This window comes from Bidens hawaiensis, unplaced genomic scaffold (genome assembly GCF_021521415.1).
Source record: "Bidens hawaiensis isolate Kalapana, Puna unplaced genomic scaffold, B.hawaiensis_p1.1 tig00032863_1, whole genome shotgun sequence".
In the NCBI taxonomy this organism is placed as follows: domain Eukaryota; kingdom Viridiplantae; phylum Streptophyta; class Magnoliopsida; order Asterales; family Asteraceae; genus Bidens; species Bidens hawaiensis.
In genome coordinates, this window is record NW_027505268.1 from 35,990 (window position 1) to 55,752 (window position 19,763).

The 19,763-nt window shown below is 35.6% G+C and overlaps 2 protein-coding genes and 1 non-coding gene across 5 annotated transcripts; 1 reads left to right on the top strand and 2 right to left on the bottom strand.

The window, feature by feature from the left end:
• Positions 1-202: 202 nt before the first annotated feature.
• On the bottom strand, positions 203-6,854 carry LOC143611982 (uncharacterized). Its single transcript, XM_077086074.1, has 23 exons — positions 6,767-6,854; positions 6,468-6,538; positions 6,276-6,319; positions 6,121-6,184; positions 5,938-6,052; positions 5,764-5,831; positions 5,578-5,675; positions 5,315-5,486; positions 5,006-5,228; positions 4,808-4,934; positions 4,619-4,728; positions 4,453-4,545; positions 3,492-3,617; positions 3,276-3,409; positions 3,103-3,198; positions 2,930-3,003; positions 2,677-2,782; positions 2,526-2,597; positions 2,321-2,360; positions 2,008-2,255; positions 1,742-1,919; positions 1,457-1,668; positions 203-637 (listed from the first exon to the last, which is right to left on the bottom strand). The coding sequence occupies exons 2-23, from the start codon at positions 6,528-6,530 to the stop codon at positions 338-340; spliced, it is 2,763 nt and encodes a 920-aa protein (XP_076942189.1). The 5' UTR covers positions 6,531-6,538; positions 6,767-6,854; the 3' UTR covers positions 203-337.
• Positions 6,855-6,936: 82 nt separating this feature from the next.
• On the bottom strand, positions 6,937-7,018 carry TRNAS-AGA (transfer RNA serine (anticodon AGA)). The gene has a single exon. It is a non-coding gene; the product is annotated as a tRNA-Ser (tRNA).
• Positions 7,019-12,056: 5,038 nt separating this feature from the next.
• On the top strand, positions 12,057-19,555 carry LOC143611992 (ubiquitin-activating enzyme E1 1-like). Of its 3 annotated transcripts, none has more exons than XM_077086081.1 (6): positions 12,057-12,285; positions 12,638-12,799; positions 13,996-14,213; positions 16,403-18,066; positions 18,148-18,580; positions 18,659-19,554. In XM_077086081.1, exons 2-6 carry the CDS (start codon positions 12,655-12,657, stop codon positions 19,253-19,255), a joined length of 3,057 nt encoding a protein of 1,018 aa, XP_076942196.1. In that variant the 5' UTR covers positions 12,057-12,285; positions 12,638-12,654; the 3' UTR covers positions 19,256-19,554. The 3 variants fall into 3 exon arrangements, with proteins under 3 accessions (XP_076942196.1, XP_076942197.1, XP_076942195.1); XM_077086082.1 differs by having other exon boundaries at positions 12,261-12,285; positions 12,627-12,799; XM_077086080.1 differs by lacking the exon at positions 12,057-12,285 and having other exon boundaries at positions 12,337-12,799; positions 18,659-19,555.
• The last annotated feature ends 208 nt before the right edge of the window (positions 19,556-19,763 follow it).

The following is a 19,763-nucleotide window of genomic DNA, read 5'->3' on the forward strand; positions in this document are numbered from 1 at the left end:
GTTCACGACCACACTTTACAGGTTAATGAATTTGGGTTTAATTGCAAGTGAAATGAAACAAAAAAGACGAAAATCGCAAATTTGAAACTATTGGACTAAAACCGCAGATTTGGACAAACCACAGTGATGAAAACACAGTTCACTCTAGAAATAAAATTATGTTTACAGAATTACAGGTATAAACAAGTATGTAAATTTCGAGTAATCATATCAGGTATCACCTATTACCTACATGCTAATTGCTAAATAAGACTATAAAAAGTATCATACCGATTTAAACACAAATTAGCACCAAGATTAGATAGTTTTTCAAAAACAAGATAATACTACATATTTATCAATCACAAGAGGTAACAGATAAAGCCACCCTTAAATCATTTGAAGTGCCACAAATGTACATCCTATGAGTTTCTATTTCCTGCTCATGACTCCACTGACTCCTAGGAGCATGGTAACTGCTGTCCACCCGATCACGTAACGAGAACACAATTTCCCTTAGAATCGGTTCGTGCCCGTTTAATAAGTTTCCCATGCTCAACACCTTCCTCCATGACTGGCTAGCCGATGGTTGAACAAACATACTTGGTACTACGTCTCGTTCATTTACCCTTATTTCTTCCTTTTTCTTCACTAATTCCTGAAAAAAAAACTTTTGCTTTAGAGAAACTAGCGGGGCCCACAAATACCGAAATAACCAACTCGTAACCGACATAACAAAACCAAACTAACTAAACCAACCCAAAACTGACGGTTTGGTTTTATGTTTTCTCAAAAACTGAACTAAATGAACCCAACCTAAAAACGATGGTTTCGCTTTACATTTACTCAGAAATGGAATTTGGAGCTCGGTTTCGGTTTTGCATGTGCTGAAAGCCGTAAAAAACCAAAAACCTGTAAAAACTGAACTGAACTAACCGAATCCAACCGTAAACCGACGTTTTGTTTTTACGGTTTTCGAAATGCAAATTTCTGGTTTGGTTTCGGTTTTGCATGTACCTGCAAAAAAAAATTACCAAATTGAACTAAAAAAAACTGACTTTTGTTATTGAATTTATGAAATATAAATTTATTTTTGAACTTTAAGTAACTTATAAGAATTTAATAAACCGACTTTTGTTAATGAATATATGAATTATCAATTAGTCATTAATACAAAAAAATAACGTCAAAGTTTCATGGCCATACTCATTATCTTGGACCAACTGTCGGCCAAAAATTTCAAGCCCAAATCGTTAAACCAAAAAAAGCCAAAAACTGAACAGAACTATTTGTAAACCGAAAAAACCGAAACCATACAGTTTTAAAAAACCCAAAAACTGAATTACTGGTTTTAGCTCAAAACCGACCCATGCACAAACTCACTTTTGGGATGAAAATGAAAATACAATTTTCTTTTAGACAAAAGCAAAACCCTTGAATCTAACATTTTAAAAAAAAGACAATATTTTTGACATACCTTGTTTGCATATCCTCCAACTGAAGCTTTTCCCATTTTGGGTAAATAAAAGTCATAAAAATTGTTAAAAATAGTTTGCGAAAGACGCGGTGCGTGCAAGAATTTTCGATGTAGAGAAGCTGCTAATGTTATTAGTTTCTCCACATGCTCAAATACAACACAAAGCCGTTTCAAGTCCTCGATTATCTCTATATCACGAGGTAACTTGTTTGCTACAATTCAAAGATGAAATCCTATAAGGTTCATAAATAGAAAAAAAATAAAATTAAATAAATTAACACCTACCTTGCAACGGTCTCAATGCAGAAGCCATAGTTGGATATAGCTGATCAATTTTTGTAGTCATGTTTATTAAGCCACCAAAGTTAGTCTGGTTAAGCGTGTCGGCTGCTGCTTGAAAAGCAGTGCACACCATTTGCTCAAACAGTTGATGCGGTCGAACGGTTTCCAGATAGTGAAGTATCTTTGAAGAAAAATGGTTTTGAAAGTAAGATTATTATTATAGTATAAGAAATCCAAATTGTAATACTAAATATTAACTATGTATGTACCTTTTCGCCTTCTCTATTTGGATCCATTAGTGGTTTTTGTTCTGAAGCTGGTAAAGGAGGTGCATCGTTCCATATTTTGCGCCATGAATTACTGGGTTCAGACATTCTCTCTGAAAGGTGTCCGCCAGGTGGCCATTTGTTTCTAGAAGATGATAATGACGTGCCATCCTCCCAGTCTTTTGGAGAATGCCATCGGATAAAGTCTTCAAATACAGCGCCTGGATTTGCAGCTTTAAACGCCGACATATCTGGTTTCAATTGCATATATTAATATGTATGTGTGTGTACATGTATCTATGTGTGTGTGTGTTACCTGAAGATAGGATGTCCTTCTCCAACTGGCCAGAGAAATTCTGACAATTCATACAAGAAAATAACAATTCTCAGTGTATAAAAAAGAAACTATCTCAATAATGATTATTTCATAAATAAAGAATACAAAAATGTTGTTTTCTGGATGTTTAGGTGTGAAACTGACAATATTTTCATAATTATATCCCGAATATGTTAAAACTTACAAATGAATCACCCAAGACTTCAACTGCATGAAGCCTTTCTTCGTGCATATCTTCCGTCATAATTGGTGGATCCTGTAAAACAAAAAGAAACAAAGAAAATGTTAACTTATTGACTTTGAAGGTGAAAGTCAACGTGTAAAAACAGATTAACCTGAGTGAATGGTGCATGCATATAATCAGGAGAATTCAAAAGCATCATGGATTCCACTACACCTGCTGATCCCCTCCTCTTATTATTATTATTGGAAGTTGAGGTGCTGCAAAAATAAATATTAAGACAATTTAAAAACATCTAACATTTTTTCATTTATAAAAAATATGTATTATGTTAGCATCTTGCATGTCGGTTAGTGTTCAATACTTCAATAACTAATAACCAATAAGTTCTCACTTGCTTACTTCACCTGTCACTATCCTTATTTAAACCCTCTTTGACCTTCGATGTATGAGACAAATCCTCATTAGCCACATCACTTGCCTGCAGTTTTATTAGATAAAACATTAGTATATAAATAATATTGCATATGATAATATTAATATCTTAGGTTATGAACAAAAAGAACAAATGATAACCTACCTCAGCCTCAACACTAGTAGAATCACTAAAGCTGTCTTCAGCAGCATCTTGAAAGTTGTCAAGCTGCTGACGTCTTTTTTCGATACAAATAGCAAGCTGAGAAACAGCAACATATATACATTTAACAAAAAAACCATGTGTGCTATTATCTTAGTAACTTTTTAATGTATTACCATTTGCAACTTCTGATTAACCAGACAAGTTGACAAGTCAACTGTGCCATTGACTGGCATTCGTGGCAATGGTTGTGATTCTTCCCAGCACCAACGAACTTCTCTAATAAATTCAATCCATAGTACCGCAATCGCTAAACATATAATAATACATTTTAGTAATATACATATAAATTTTTTTTTTGATTAACTAGTTTTAATTTTGACCATCTTTACCGCGTATGTTGCAGTCTCCAAACCATAACGAGTGTAAGCAAAATTGAGCAAACAGAGTTTCTAAAGGAGCACCCTTTATAAATTTAGAACTTTTGTGTCTGCTTTCAGGAGAAATGACTTCAGGTCCTGTTATGAAACTTGCGTATTATTTTACAGTTTATTATAAAGAAAAAGGAAGCATCAGGGACATGGAATCACTCATGGCACACGAAAATACAAAAAAGGGCATACTTTGAGCACATGTGACAGAGAGTCATTAGTGCTAGGGCATAAAAGCGTTGATTGAATGAACGCCACCTTGGTTGCATTGTTTTCAAGCAAATCCAATGTTGGGCCGGTAATAGCCGAAGGTAAAAAAAGGAGAGATAGAGAAGAGGAGATTTAACTAGGCTTGTAAACGAATCGAACAGAGCATGTTCATGTTCGTTCATTTAACTGAAGAAAAGATCGAACACAAACGATTAAACGAACAGGGTTTTCTTGTCCGTTTTCGTCCGTTAAGAAAATAAACATGTTTGTGTTTGTCTATGTTCTTTCTTTAACAGTATAATTGAACTGTTCATGAATGTAAACGTGCGGACATAACTGAACATAGATGAACGAACATAACTGAGCTAAAACCAGTTAAAAGTAATGTGAAGAGCAATGTTTTGGCCTTTGGGCCTAAAAAGTTATTAAAACAAAACTAAGTTGTACTGAGCCAAAAAAAATTCTAATAAATATATTAATGAACGTAAACGAATGAACATTAACAAATTTAGATAAAAGAACGTTCACGGACATAAATGAATGAACGATGCATGTGTTCCTATTCATTCATCTAACTAAATGAGAGAAACTTTTTGATTCTTGTTCCCGCAAAACGGCTCACGAACCGTTCACCGAAGACACGGTTCGTTTACAGGCCTAGAAATAGGAGTGCGTAATAAGTTTAAATCGCAAAAACAAAGAGAAAATGTACCTTCATGGCATAAATCTTTGAGCACACGATCAAGAACAGTAGGTGGAGGAACTACTGCAGATGATCTCAGTTTATCAGATCCAGATTTTTCAACTGTAAAGAATCACAATAAAAAATCAGCTATATCAAAGACTCAAAAGACTATATGAAAGATAACAAATTATACCCGACACAAAATCTTCCATGAAAGGAACATCTAATGACATAGATAATGCGTCAATCAAAAGCCCAAGTTGTGAAGCAAATCCAACCATATTTCCCTCATAATCACCCATACTATACAATAAAAACTGCCACTTTATTAAAGAATATGGGCCAAATATGATGCGAAATAATTAACAAAAGGATTGCTTACAGATAAGAAGAGAATTCAGGAACAATGAACCACTTATTAGCTTCATGAATAGAAACATTTTCCAGCTCAGCCATCTCCATGGAGCTTTCAACTGTTTTCTCTTCCCACATGACAATAAGTTCAAAAGCTGCAAAATTGAAATTCTAAATATACACGGATTAGCAAACATTACTTTCAAATGTTTCTACAATATTGTACCTTTTAAAGGGTCTTCAGCAGTGTACCACTCACTCCAAGGACAATCATCATCCCATTGTAACTTGTTACGTTTATCAACACCGCTATCATTTCCAGATTCATCAATCTCAAACTCGGATTTTACCACTTCGCTATCATCATCATAAGGAAGAGTTTTGTATGTAAGTTTCATAGTGAAACGAACTTGGAAAAAATGTGTTGAAAGGTCAGATGATGTGAATGCCTACATCATTAATAATCCAGCTATGAATCCTATGATGTATGTTATTGTAAACATATTATGAGGATTGAAGAGATCATGTGACTTACAAACTTAGAAACAAAAAGCTCATATAATCCCTCTAAATGCATGAGTTTTACTGGAACCTGACTAGCAATAAGATCTGCCTCAAATCTTCGAGTAAAAACCGTCCCCATATTTTGGATACCAATGTAAGCTTTTCTAGACGGATCGTGCACTGGAACAAATGCTGGCCACAAACTAAAGTGTGAATAGAATCAGAATTCTAAAATAAAATTTTCATAAATTCGTGTTTCTGAAATTGAATCACTTATTATAAGTAACAGTCCACCTGGAACAGTTTGAAAAGGCTATAGCAACTGCACTTAGAAGTTTACTAGCCTCTGGTGAGTCAAGAATAACACCGTTGGCACTTATTGGTGCAATCACCTGTTTACACGTGAAACATTAATACCTTGATATTTAATTAACTTAACAGTAACATATGAATGTTAAGATTATGAACTATTATCATTACCATGAATTCTTTCACACCAAAAGACAATTGCAGGTCATGTAAACTGGAATTCCAATCTACAGTCTTTCCTGATCAAGATAACGCAACAATGAATACAATAATTAATTACAATAGCAACATAAAAGATGCATAATTAAACCGAAACCAAAACCTGATAACGAGTTTCATATATACCAGCATTACTAACTTCAAAGTAGTATTCCATGCAATAGTTTTTCATAGCATATTTCAGCTCAGATTTAACCTTATACAAGTTCTCCGGCTCCCCTAACGGAACAGCTCCCTTTTCCTACACACAAAAATTAACAAACAATTAAATTTTGCATTGAACATAAGAAGTATAATGTATCTCATTACCAGTAAATTTTTGGGACCACTTGCTAACCATTGTCGACAAACAGCCTCGATTTCAGAAATGAACCTATGAATAACAATTTTAGCAAAATTAGTTTAAATGATCCAGCATAAAACACACATTATAGTTTGAGGGATATATATAATACGGTTAATACCTTTCCCACGAAGAAGCTAGGGTATAGTCATCAAAATGTTCAAACTGCACGGTAACATAAACGATCAAGTAACAGTTAACACCTGTACCGAGACCGGATAATATTCTTCTTTACGAAAGCATAGCTACTAATTACTTGATTAAACATAATTAAGGTAGCAATTATACAAGAGAAGGTAGTAATAATATGTACCTGTTCTTCTTCTTCCTCGAAATCGGCTTCTGCTGCATGCTCGGTTTTGCTGGATGATGCCATTACAAAGCCTGAAATCAAAGTCCTGTGGTAAATAACTAATAACACAACTCTTCTACAATTAAAAATAATAATAATAAATCGGAAATGACGTGTTCGGACAAATGTTCACAAAATTGACCTAATTATTCAAGTGGAAATCAGTTATCCAGCACGTATAGATTATAAACAAAAGATTACATAAATATTAAATAAAAAGAAATTAGTATAATTAGTGTAAGTATTGAATAGAATTTGACCTAATTGATGATTGCAGTAGTGAGTGGAATCGGTGGATTAACGCTGATGAGTACGATCGGAAAGCCGAGATCTGTATGTGTGTTTGATTAGTAATAAAAAAAATAAAAAAGAGTGGATGTTTTGGGTTTTGAAACGGTTGACGTGAAAATGTGGAGTGATTATAAAAAAGCGTGAGCGGCAGGATTCGAACCTGCGCGGGCAGAGCCCACATGATTTCTAGTCATGCCCGATAACCACTCCGGCACGCCCACTTTGTTGGACTAATTTCTGTTAAGCTCATTTGAATGATACGTATTAATACAGTAAAATGTTTATTTCAATTTAGATTATATGATGGTATAAATTTGTTCTGATATAATGGAAGCACCATGTCGTCATCATCATCATCATCGTACTCAGTATATCCCACCAATAGCAATGCTATGGTAGGGTCTGAGGAGGGTAAGATGTAGACAGCCTTACCTCTATCCCATAGGGATAGAGAGGCTGCTTCCGGTGAGACCCCCGGCTCGATAGTAGTTTTGCATCAAGCCTTGGACATAAGGCACATAGCACTCAATCATCGGGACACCGGCTGATCGGTGCATGTGCCCTTGTCTTTCGGCTATCAACGCCACCACATGATGCCTGATTAACCTTCCGCCACTTTTAACGTTATTTTCACGAGATTAGTAAAATAACGTTAAAATTAGTGCAATTTTACTTTTGCCCACCCGAGGGTTCACACATATATACATTATATGCGCGCACCGCAAGCAGGGCGTAATGGAAGCACCATGTAAATGTTAATAATAACTATAAAAGTAGTTAAGCAAATAAAGATTAAAATAAAAGAAAGATGTGATTGGGTCTCTGATTAAATATAATGTTTGAGAAAGTGGAAGACGTGGTTAACGAGGGCAACACTTTCATATTGGTGTAAGGAGTTTCGGAGCCTCTTTGGCTATTTGGCAGTGGGATGAAGCTTAACTACGGATGCTTCTAGGTGCTTAGTTTTGTCTTTATTTATGGTGTACTTTGCATGTTATCTTCTTTATGTTTTCATGTTACTGTTATTAATACCTATTCATGCTATATGCTATTTTTTTCATCGTTATGTTTTTGGATGTATTTCCACTAAACAATCAATCGGTTATGTTATTTATCCTCGATGAGCTAAAACTGCATGAAGAACGTTGAAAGTTATACTTCAAAAGAAGATTTTCATATATGTATCCTTTTTATTAGGCAAACGATTTCAATAATTCATTGAGCGATAATAGTTCATGTTGACAATGTAACTATATGACTGCTCTAACTTTTATTTTCGTTGTCAAGTGAAATAACTTAAACACAAAACCAAACATGTGTACACAATGCTTCTCTAATGAACAATTGATTGATTTTTACCCCAATCAAATGTTGTAAATTATTTTAAAACAATACAATCTAATAGAATGAGATTATTTTTGAGAACTGAAAATTTAAAAGAGTAGTTAGCTGTATAATTAATATGAATTGCTACTTGCCAAAGAGTATACTTTTGATTATAAATATTAATTTCCCTTTTTCTTATTTATATACTTTTGAATTTGATTGGGGTAAAAGTATACTTTTGAAAAAATAAACTTTTTCTTATTTATATATTTTTGCATTCTTTGAAAAAAGAATAGAAGAGTTGTTAATTTTGGTACAACAAGTGAACAACCATTGCTTTTTCTCAGGGATCTGTTGAATGAATGTCAAGAGATGGGTAACATGCATCTAATAATTTAGTAATACTATAAAATAATATTGTTCTCATAAATAATATTTATATTATAAATAACTATACCATGATATTTAGAACGTTCTAATTATTATGGTTTGTTCATGACCAATTTTGATTGGTCTAGTTACCTTGGAAATCATCTCGAATACCAAATTTGTTTAATGAGAATTGAAAATTTTTCAGCAGCGAAGACGACGACTTTGAATGTATTTAATAATAGTTATTCAATGACGAAGCTGGTTTTATTAATAATTTAATACGACATGCTGTTTGGTTTATTAGTCTATAATCATTAAGTATAGGTTTGAATGTTGGATTACATTTTTATTAGACAGAATTACAAATTTTGTCCTTTAAAATAAGACGAATTACGGTTCGTGTCCTTTTCTAAGTTTCCTTGCAGGCGGTGTACTTTAAACTTTTTTTTCCTACAAGTTTTGTCCTTTACGCTAACTGGGTTAGAAAAAGTCAGTTAAATCCCCTCACGTGAGGCGCATGTGAGGGCATTTTGGTCTTTTTGCCTACCCTGCAACAACTTCTTCTTCTTCATTTTGCAGATCTTAAGCTTCTGTTTCTGTATCTATTAACACACACACACTTTGGATTCATCAATTAACAATCTAGGGTTTCACCAATGGATCCCACCGTCTCCCCCTTCCTCCTCCCTGCCACCGTCTTCTCCGACGACGAACACCATCTCCACTCCCACAAGAAACCACAACCATGGAGATTTTGTTCGTATGATGGTTTCTTACTGAATTCCATATTCAGTAGTAGAAACAATATTAATATCCACTGGAACAATTAAATTAATGAAAACTATGCAAATTACCTCAATAACCTAATCCTGTATATTGATAATGATAATTAGGGCTCAAATAACAAAATATCCTAATTAATAATAATAATAATAATAATAATAGAAACCTCAGGACTGGATTTGGTTTGCTTCTGCGTGATATCCAGTTTCGAATTCTCCAAAGTCACCGTACCTAAGGCGCAGTACTGTCATTTCATCACCGGTCCATGAGCCACCGCCGCCGAACACTCCATCCGGAACATAGCGTTCGAGTCCGGCCACGGCATCTCCGTCAACAACCGCAGACGAGTTCCTGACCACTAATACCTTCCGGCAGGGCGACGCAAGCTTCCGGGCGGAGAACGGTAGCAGAGGATTGAAAAAAATGGAGTTGGTTGTGGTTTCTTGTGGGAGTGGAGATGGTGTTCGTCGTCGGAGAAACGGTGGCGGCGGAGAAGACGGTGGCAGGGAGGAGGAAGGGGGAGACGGTGGGATCCATTGGTGAAACCCTAGATTGTTAATTGATGAATCCAAAGTGTGTGTGTGTTAATAGATACAGAAACAGAAGCTTAAGATCTGCAAAATGAAGAAGAAGAAGTTGTTGCAGGGTAGGCAAAAAGACCAAAATGCCCTTACATGCGCCTCACGTGAGGGGATTTAACTGACTTTTTCTAACCCAGTTAGCGTAAAGGACAAAACTTGTAGGAAAAAAAAGTTTAAAGTACACCGCCTGCAAGGAAACTTAGAAAAGGACACGAACCGTAATTCGTCTTATTTTAAAGGACAAAATTTGTAATTCTGTCTTTTTATTAATATAACAAGATGTTTGGACGTGGTTTATTATTCAGGATAATTCCTATAATTTAACTTATGGATATAAACGAGTTGATATAGGATAGGTTTGGACTCAACTTGTTTATCTTGATGATAATTAAAAGTTGAGCTTCAGCCCAGCTTGTTAAAAGTTTTATTTGACTCGTTTATTTTTACAGTTTTAATTTATATTTTCATTTATACCTTTACTGATTTATATAAAACAAAATTACATAGACACACTAAAGTGTAGGTTAGAGCTAATATATATAGTATTCACTGAGGTTGGTGGTCAGTTGACAAATGCTAAATCTTTAAAGCATCAATGGGGTGGGAAGTGTTGGGTTCAGGTCTCCTAAATGATCGAAATTCATCGTTAAAAAAATCATATATCTAGTAAAGCTGGCGATTTAATTTAAATAAAACACACGAGCTTAGTTTGTGGCTCGTGGCCTTTTAAACAACCATAGTTTGATCACTTTGTGAAATCGCACGAGTGAGATTTGTTGATTCTTATATAATTAACATCAGCTGCATTACTCCACTTTATCTGTCTTGCTCATCCAACTTTCGTATCATATCAACTAAAGATCATATATACTAAAGTTGACGTTTTATAGAATGTATACATATTTGTATGAATATTACTATTTCACCATACTGTCATTAATTACATAGACTATCCGCAACGAGGCACACCCTTCGCACGAGCTCCTTGTAGAATGATTAACTATGATCCTCTCCCTCACGTCCTCCCAACCTATCTTTCTTTCACGTTGGACCACATGCCAATATGATCGAAATGGTCTTCGATTTGAAGTTTTCTTTTGGCTAACTGTCACAATTTTCAGTGTATATTATTTATTTACAAAATTACTAAACAATAATATTGTTTTTTCAACGTAAAAAAGAATGATCAATCTACAAAAAAAAAAAACTAGTAAAATACTACCACATAAATCCAAATAACATATTTTAACAAGGTTTAACTACTCTCCATTCTCGATTAAGCCTTTCTAAACGAGATGTCAATCATCCATACCAATTTTAACGTTCCAGACCTAATTCATCCAGGAACACCATCAAAAAAGAAACCGAATTATCAACCATCACTGAGTTAGATTCCAAACCTAAAATCATAAATATCCGAAGTATCAACCATCACCCCAATATCCATAAACCATAATATGAATTTCATAAATACAAAAAAAATAAAATTAATGATTAGCTTATCTTTGTAGTATTTTTACCGCCAAAAAGACTAAATTATCATCTAGTAGTAATAAAATATGTTAAAAGAGTTAAGTGTCATTTTAGTACCTGTGATTTGGTCAACTACGCAATTTTAGTACCTATTATTTATTTTGTGTAAATGGCTATCTAAGTTTCAAAAAACTTGCATTTTTAGTACTTTTTTTCTAACCCCGTCTATTTTTCCGTTAAGTCAGGGATAATTTGGTAACTTCGTTATTTTCTTTGTTTTTTTTCTTTTTTTTAAATGCTTACGTCTTATAAACCCTAAATCCCCAAATCAAAACATCAAAATCCAAATTCTAAATACCCAAATATCGTAAAAATTCAAACCCTATGATGATATGGAGAAAGAGTTTGAGGATTTAGGATTTGGATTTTGATGTTATGATTGTTGATTTTAGGTTTACAAGATATAAGTGTTTAAAAGAAAAGAAAAAACAAAGAAAATAACGAAGTTACCAAATTATCTCTGACTTAACGGAAAAATAGACGAGGTTAGAAAAAAAGTACTAAAAATGCAAGTTTTTTAAAACCGAGGTAGCCATTTGCACAAAATAAAAAATATATACTAAAGTTGCGTAGTTGAACAAACCAGATGTACTAAAATAGCACTTAAATCTATATTAAAAAGTAAAGTTACTTGTGTAACAAGATTAGGCGAGCCACCAACGACGACAAAGCCAAATTTAGTTATAACCGGTCTACTCTGCTCTCCGCCACCGCCTTCACAATCACAAACCTACAAATTCAACAAAATCAATCAATCAATTAATCCATTTCAATTTCATTTCTCTCAACTAACTGTTCAGTATTCTCTACAACAACAACAACAGTCTTTCAATACTCCCATCGAACAAGCAACACACATTCATTTCTGAAGAATCAATCTACTGCTTCAATCGGTAAGTTTCCTCTTCAATATCTCTTACTTTACTTGCAATTCAACTTCCGTACACCAGATCGGATCATTACTTGTTAAGTCACAACGTTTATCAATACGCAATTGAACTACCTAGGGTTAGGGTTTCCTTTTATGCGTTTGTTATCGCCTGTGTGTACCGATCTCGAATCTGATCAATTCTATGGGGTTTTGTGGTGGTTTTAACGGTTTTTTACTTCATACGCTACTTAGGAAACGACCTGTTGATAGTAGTAGTGGTAATAGTCATAATACTGGTGATAGTTTGCGTAAAGAGCGATGGATCGGTTGTTTGACCTCGTTTTTTGCGTTCATGATGTTTAGAACGACCGCAGGTGGTGACGGGAAGAGGATGGGACTAGAAGATGTGAATATGCAGGAGATTGATGAGGATCTCCATAGTAGACAGCTTGCTGTGTATGGTCGTGAGACGATGAGGCGTCTGTTTGCGTCTAATGTGATGATTTCTGGATTACAAGGACTTGGTGCAGAGATAGGTAACCATGACTCCATGAAACTACTAGTCATGTTATTTTTATTAAGTAATTGTTACTTTGTGTTAGGAATATGTGGTTGTGCTAGTAATTGGTTCTGTGTATGTCTGATATGAGTGATAAAGCTTATTGCATCAATATATTTGATTATTTGACTAATTAGTTCAAGTGCTCTTGTTTATTTTTACTGTTATGCAGCCACTTTCTCTTGTTATGTGAGTTGTTTTTGTAGCCTCTATCTTAATCAGTTATCATATGTAACCTATCTTGCATAGCTCTCCAAGTCTAATTATTTTGACCTCTAAATGATCAGAAAATCAGAACCATACTCAGTTTATACGGACACTAAAACCGATTATTAAAACACTTAAAAGCTGATTGTTGCAACTTCAACTTGCAGCTACACATCCAAACACCGCCTAGAAAGTACAAAAAAAGTGACATACTGACATATCTATAATTTAGGATGATATTATAGAAGCTGTCTGTTAACTAATTACTAATGTAGCAGGTAGTTAGGCTAATATTGTTATATTGGTTTCAGTTAGTGATTTATACTGTATCACATCCTTTGTTTGGAGTTGTTGCAACGTTCTGCTATTATTGAAACTTTATCTGTAGCTGTTGTCTTTCTATTATCTATTATTATTATTATTATTATTCATTTAATAGAATCTTACATTAAATATCTTGACTGTCACCGTCTTGCTTGTAACATGATTTTGTAAATTGGAACCGATTCAATTTCTATACATGTGGAACTGATTTTGTAATTGTACATGTGGCAGAACAATCAGTTTCTACACAACCCTTCTTGCATGTTTCTCCAGAGATAATAGTATTAACCTCAAATAACCCTAAAATCACAACTGTGCTCACTTGTACCTAAACACTTAAACAAATCTACAAGCACCCGTAAAAAGAATGAACAGGGTGCAATATTTATTTTTTGAATATGATATCGTAGAGGTTACCTGTCCGTCTTATGTGTTAGGTAGTGCTGCTATTAGTGGTTTCATTTTATTCTCTAAACTGTAGTACTGTACAATATTGGACATTTGGAGATGCTGCATATTATGCTGTTATAACTTTCCTTTAGCTGCCGTCTTTCTATCATTGTTCATATGTCTGGATATCATGTTAAATACTTGATTTTCTTGCTTGCATGGCTTCAATTTTCATTTTAATGTTCCTTTCAGCAAAAAATCTTATACTTGCTGGCGTGAAGTCTGTGACATTGCATGACGAAGGGGTTGTGGAACTGTGGGATTTGTCTAGCAATTTTATCTTTTCGGAGAACGATATTGGCAAGAATAGAGCCTTAGCTTCTGTCCAGAAGCTGCAGGAGCTCAACAATGCTGTGCTAGTGTCTACTTTGCCTACAAAGTTGACTAAAGAACAACTTTCTAACTTTCAGGTACCCATTTTCTTCACTTGCACATGTAATGTATAATGGAACAAAACATAAAGAAAGAACTAACACTAATTCTGTACATGATAGGTTTATTGTTTGTGTTGGTACTGTAAATGGCTTTCTTTGGAATCTTTTAGATTTGATATTTATTGTTGAATACTTGAATTTGTGTAGTGATAGGCTTTTAACGAAATGTGGTGCTTTATGAGTTCTTCATATTCATTTATTGCCTGATGCCTGTCATAGGCTTTTAACAATACCTCTTGAAAATGCCGTTTCTGTGATGATTGATGAATGAACTATTGTACCTGAAATGGAAATACTAGTTTAGTAGGTGTCATCATGATATGTAAATAAGCATAATAGGTATTAGGAGGGTGGGTATTTTGTGAGAACTTGATATTTGTACACCCTATTTCACGGAAAGTCAGAAATAACTATTGAATCCTGATAGGGGTGAAAGGTTTTGACGTTTGGCATTTCTTAGACAGTCCACTTATGTGCTACTGGTTAGATGGCTTTAATGATATATTGATTTAACAACAAAATAATGGAGAACTGCCAACCTAATATAGTAAACAATCTAATTATTTAAGTTGTAGTAATTTTGGCTTTTATGGATTTCCTTATCGCAGTGTCTACCAGAGGGGAAAGAAAGTCTTGCTTTCCCTTGGCAAGCTGTAAACTTCTGATACAATTTTTCAGTCAGCAAATAGAAAAATTGAACGATAAGCTCATAGTTTGAACCATTAGTAAATTACAGACAACTCCGTTTATGCAAATGAATAATATGACAAAAGCATAGAAGTTAGATCCTATAGTTTTGAGTGCCTTAGTTATTTAATCTTCATTAGCTGAGTTCACCTTCAATAAAGAATCTTTGCAAAAGGATTAGTGAAACACAATTTCTTTTCAACTGACAGGTTGACGTAGCATTCATCTACATGCAATTTCTTTTTGATGTTGGTGTTAACACCAAGGACCCTGGTTTTCTTTCTTGTCTTGAATATTTAAGTAAATTCATAGAGTTAATAACATCTGCTGTTACTTATAACTTTAGCCGATGGTGTTTATACTTGCATATAAATAACATACTTTAAAGTGTCATTTGAAAAAAAAAAGATATGCTAAAATTTACAGCTATCTACAATCCCATCCACCCTCTAAATACTGTCCTTTCAGGCCTGTTACCATATGCTCATCTCACCTGGTGTCACATATCGCACACATGATAAGCGATGAATGGCAAGTGAAAACCATAGTTTCAAAATACATATCTTCTTTCAACAAAATGGTGGATCACCGCCACTGGTTACACAAATTCATTTTCTGTCTGATTTATCCCTACTTATTCAGTTTTCTAATCTCTTCAACAGAATATTATAGAACATACTTAGGGCTAAAGTGACATGATAGTGTAGCAATTTAGCATTAACAAGATTGAATTGCTAAACTAACGGTTAAGACCCTTTTTTCTCACCTTTTTTGCAGTATAAGTTTAGAACACATGCCTTCACATTTTTCACTTTGATCTTACTTTCGATTTTCCTACTTATTGAGAACACATACTTTCATATTAGATTTCCTTGACAAATGTTGCTCTACTCTTCAAGCTTTACAATTTTCTTACTTGTGTTTAAGCTTGAATCACAACTTCAGCGTCTTCACTTTAGAACTCTCTCTTTCTTTGCCTATGATAAATTTACCATCCTTGCAAATGAGGGATAAACCCTATAGTCTAATTTTTGTTATTGTTTCCTTAACTTGGCAGCCCCTTAACTTGCTTATATGGTACAAATGTATAATAGCGCTTTACTGCTAAACACTTGCATTTTTAGCCTTTTGATTTATAAATGCATCCACATGTCAGATAATCTACCACCACCACTACTTTCTTTGCATTATAAAATACAAGTAGCCAACAATATGGAATTTGGGGTGTAAACATGCTTCATTTGACTGGCAGTTGCAGAAGACCTGAGTGTTGGTGCTGGTAGAGATAAGTATTGCCATTTCTAGATTTCTGGCTTACGCGTGTGCTTTTATTTTTGAGTTGATAACTTGGATGCTGTATTATTTTTTGATTCTCAAGGGACGATGCCTAACATATCTGTTGCACTAATAATCGCTCATCTCGATTCTCTAGTGATTTCTTTTATAATCATATTAATGCACGTCTTATTATATTTCAGGCTGTGGTATTTACCGACATCGACTTGAAAAGAGCCATCGAATTTGATGATTACTGCCACAACCATCAGCCTCCTATTGCTTTTATCAAGACTGAAGTCAGAGGACTTTTCGGTAACATTTTCTGTGATTTCGGGTCTGAGTTCACTGTAACCGATGTTGATGGTGAAGAACCACACACCGGCATCATAGCATCCATCAGTAATGATAACCCTGCACTTGTTACATGTGTTGATGATGAACGCCTGGAGTTCCAAGATGGTGATCTTGTCACATTTTCTGAAATTCATGGGATGCCAGAACTTAACGATGGAAAACCAAGAAAAGTCAAAAGTTGCAGACCATATTCATTCTTTCTAGAAGAAGACACCACCAAATTTGGCACGTATGTAAAAGGTGGTATAGTGACTCAAGTCAAACAGCCAAAGGTCTTGAACTTCAAGCCATTAAAAGAAGCACTCGGATCCCCAGGCGAGTTTCTGTTGAGTGATTTTTCCAAATTTGACCGACCGCCTCTTTTGCATCTTGCTTTTCAAGCACTTGATAAGTTCAGATGTGAATTCGGCCGGTTCCCGGTTGCTGGTTCAGAAGATGATGCCCAAAAGCTGACTTCTATTGCTACTGTTATAAATGAAAGATCAGGAGATGGAAAGTTAGATGATATTAATCCCAAGCTTTTGCGGGATTTTGCTTACGGGGCTCGAGCTGTGCTTAATCCCATGGCTGCAATGTTTGGTGGCATAGTTGGTCAAGAAGTTGTCAAGGCGTGTTCTGGAAAGTTCCATCCACTTCTACAATTCTTCTACTTTGATTCAGTTGAGTCACTTCCTACTGAACCATTGGAACCGAGCGACTACAAACCGTTAAACACTCGATATGATGCTCAGATTTCAGTATTTGGAGCCAAATTTCAAAAGAAATTGGAAAACACTCGGTCTTTCGTTGTAGGATCAGGTGCACTTGGGTGTGAGTTTTTGAAAAACTTGGCTTTAATGGGTGTTTCATGTGGCCCTCAAGGGAAATTAACTGTCACTGATGACGATGTCATCGAAAAAAGCAACCTCAGCCGACAATTCCTGTTTCGTGACTGGAATATTGGGCAAGCCAAATCAACCGTTGCTGCTTCTGCAGCTACTTTAATCAACCCTCGTCTTCAGATCGAAGCATTGCAGAACCGTGTGGGGTCCGAGACCGAGAGTGTATTCGACGATACGTTTTGGGAGAATTTAAACGTTGTTATTAATGCTTTGGATAATGTCAATGCAAGACTTTATGTTGACCAAAGATGCGTGTACTTCCAGAAGCCACTTCTCGAGTCGGGTACACTGGGTGCTAAGTGCAACACTCAGATGGTTATTCCTCATTTGACTGAAAACTATGGTGCCTCTCGGGACCCACCAGAGAAGCAAGCGCCTATGTGTACTGTCCACTCGTTTCCACATAACATTGACCATTGTTTGACCTGGGCTCGGTCTGAATTCGAAGGGTTACTCGAGAAAACCCCTTCAGAAGTCAATGCGTATCTCTCTAATCCAAGTGAATATGCATCTGCGATGAAGAACGCTGGTGATGCCCAGGCCCGTGATAATTTGGAACGGGTCCTTGAATGTCTCGACCGAGAAAGATGTGAAACGTTTCAAGATTGCATCACGTGGGCTCGTCTAAAGTAATACCTTCTTTTCACATTTCATTCTTTTTTACTTATAATATCTTCTTGTTTATTTCATTTATATAATTTTCTTACTAGGTTTGAAGATTACTTCTCTAACCGTATGAAGCAACTGATATTTACATTCCCGGAAGATGCGATAACGAGTACCGGAGCTCCATTTTGGTCAGCCCCAAAGCGGTTCCCTCGCCCATTGAACTTCTCTGTTGATGACCTGACCCATCTTAACTTTGTATTGGCGGGCTCCATTCTCCGGGCCGAAACATTTGGCATCCCGATTCCTGATTGGGTTAACAACCAGAGGAAACTCGCTGAGGCTGTTGACCGGGTTATCATCCCCGACTTCCAACCAAAACAAGGTGTTAAAATTGAAACTGATGAAAATGCCACCAGTTTATCTTCTGCTTCCATTGATGACGATGCAGTTATTGCTGAATTAATCAGGAGGCTAGAACAGCGCAGACAGACTCTTCCTTCTGGTTACGCCATGAAACCTATTCAATTTGAAAAGGTTTGCATTTATACTTAATTTTATATTTATTTCAGCTTGCAATTTGTATAAGTATAACCACAAATTATAATTTTGTAGGATGATGATACAAATTACCACATGGATTTCATAGCTGGATTGGCGAACATGAGGGCAAGGAATTACAGCATCCCGGAAGTTGACAAACTGAGAGCCAAATTCATCGCTGGAAGAATCATACCAGCAATCGCCACATCAACAGCCATGGCTACGGGTCTGGTTTGTCTGGAGCTTTATAAAGTCATAGACGGGGACCACAAAGTGGAAGACTATCGTAACACATTCGCCAACTTGGCACTCCCTCTATTTTCTATGGCTGAGCCAGTCCCAGCCAAGGTCATCAAACACCAGGACCTGAGCTGGACCGTGTGGGACCGATGGTCCATTAAGGGCAACCCTACTCTACGGGAACTCATCCAATGGCTTTCAGATAAAGGACTCGATGCTTATAGTATTTCGTGTGGAAGTTGTTTGTTGTATAACAGTATGTTTCCTAGGCATAAGGACAGGATGGATAAGAAGGTGGTGGATTTGGCTCGGGACGTGGCGAAGATGGAGCTCCCGCCATATCGCCGCCACTTGGATTTAATGGTGGCTTGTGAAGATGAGGATGGGAATGATATTGACATCCCTCAGGTATCTGTGTACTTTCGTTGATCGGTTTGTCCACGATTGCGTGGGAATAATTGGAGATGTTTTCGGGTAAAGACGGTTTTGTAATACCTCTGTGTGGTTATTGTTTCTTGTTGTTTCATATGCATTCTGAATGACAGTTGAGACTTGGCTAAACAATATTGTTGGATGACCAAACTTGACCCATGTTTCTGTTAAAAGCTTCATAAGAGATTATATACCCTTTGTTACATTGATGGTTATGAGGGCAGTATTGGTCATTTTAGTCTCGTGCTCAATTGTAAAATTGTCGGTATTTGTGTGTTAATTACCCATCGGGTATCATCATAGCGAGCATACTTGTTAATTTGGTAGGAAATACCGAGATATTATATGCATTTCCTTTTCTTTTGACCATACTATTTTTGTGTGATTTCATGTTTTAACAAGAACTTAAAATATTACATATTGCCTGCATATGAAATTTAGTAGAATACCTTATAACACTCAAAAATTAATATCTAAATAAGTTAGTTTTTGTCTAAATCTGTTG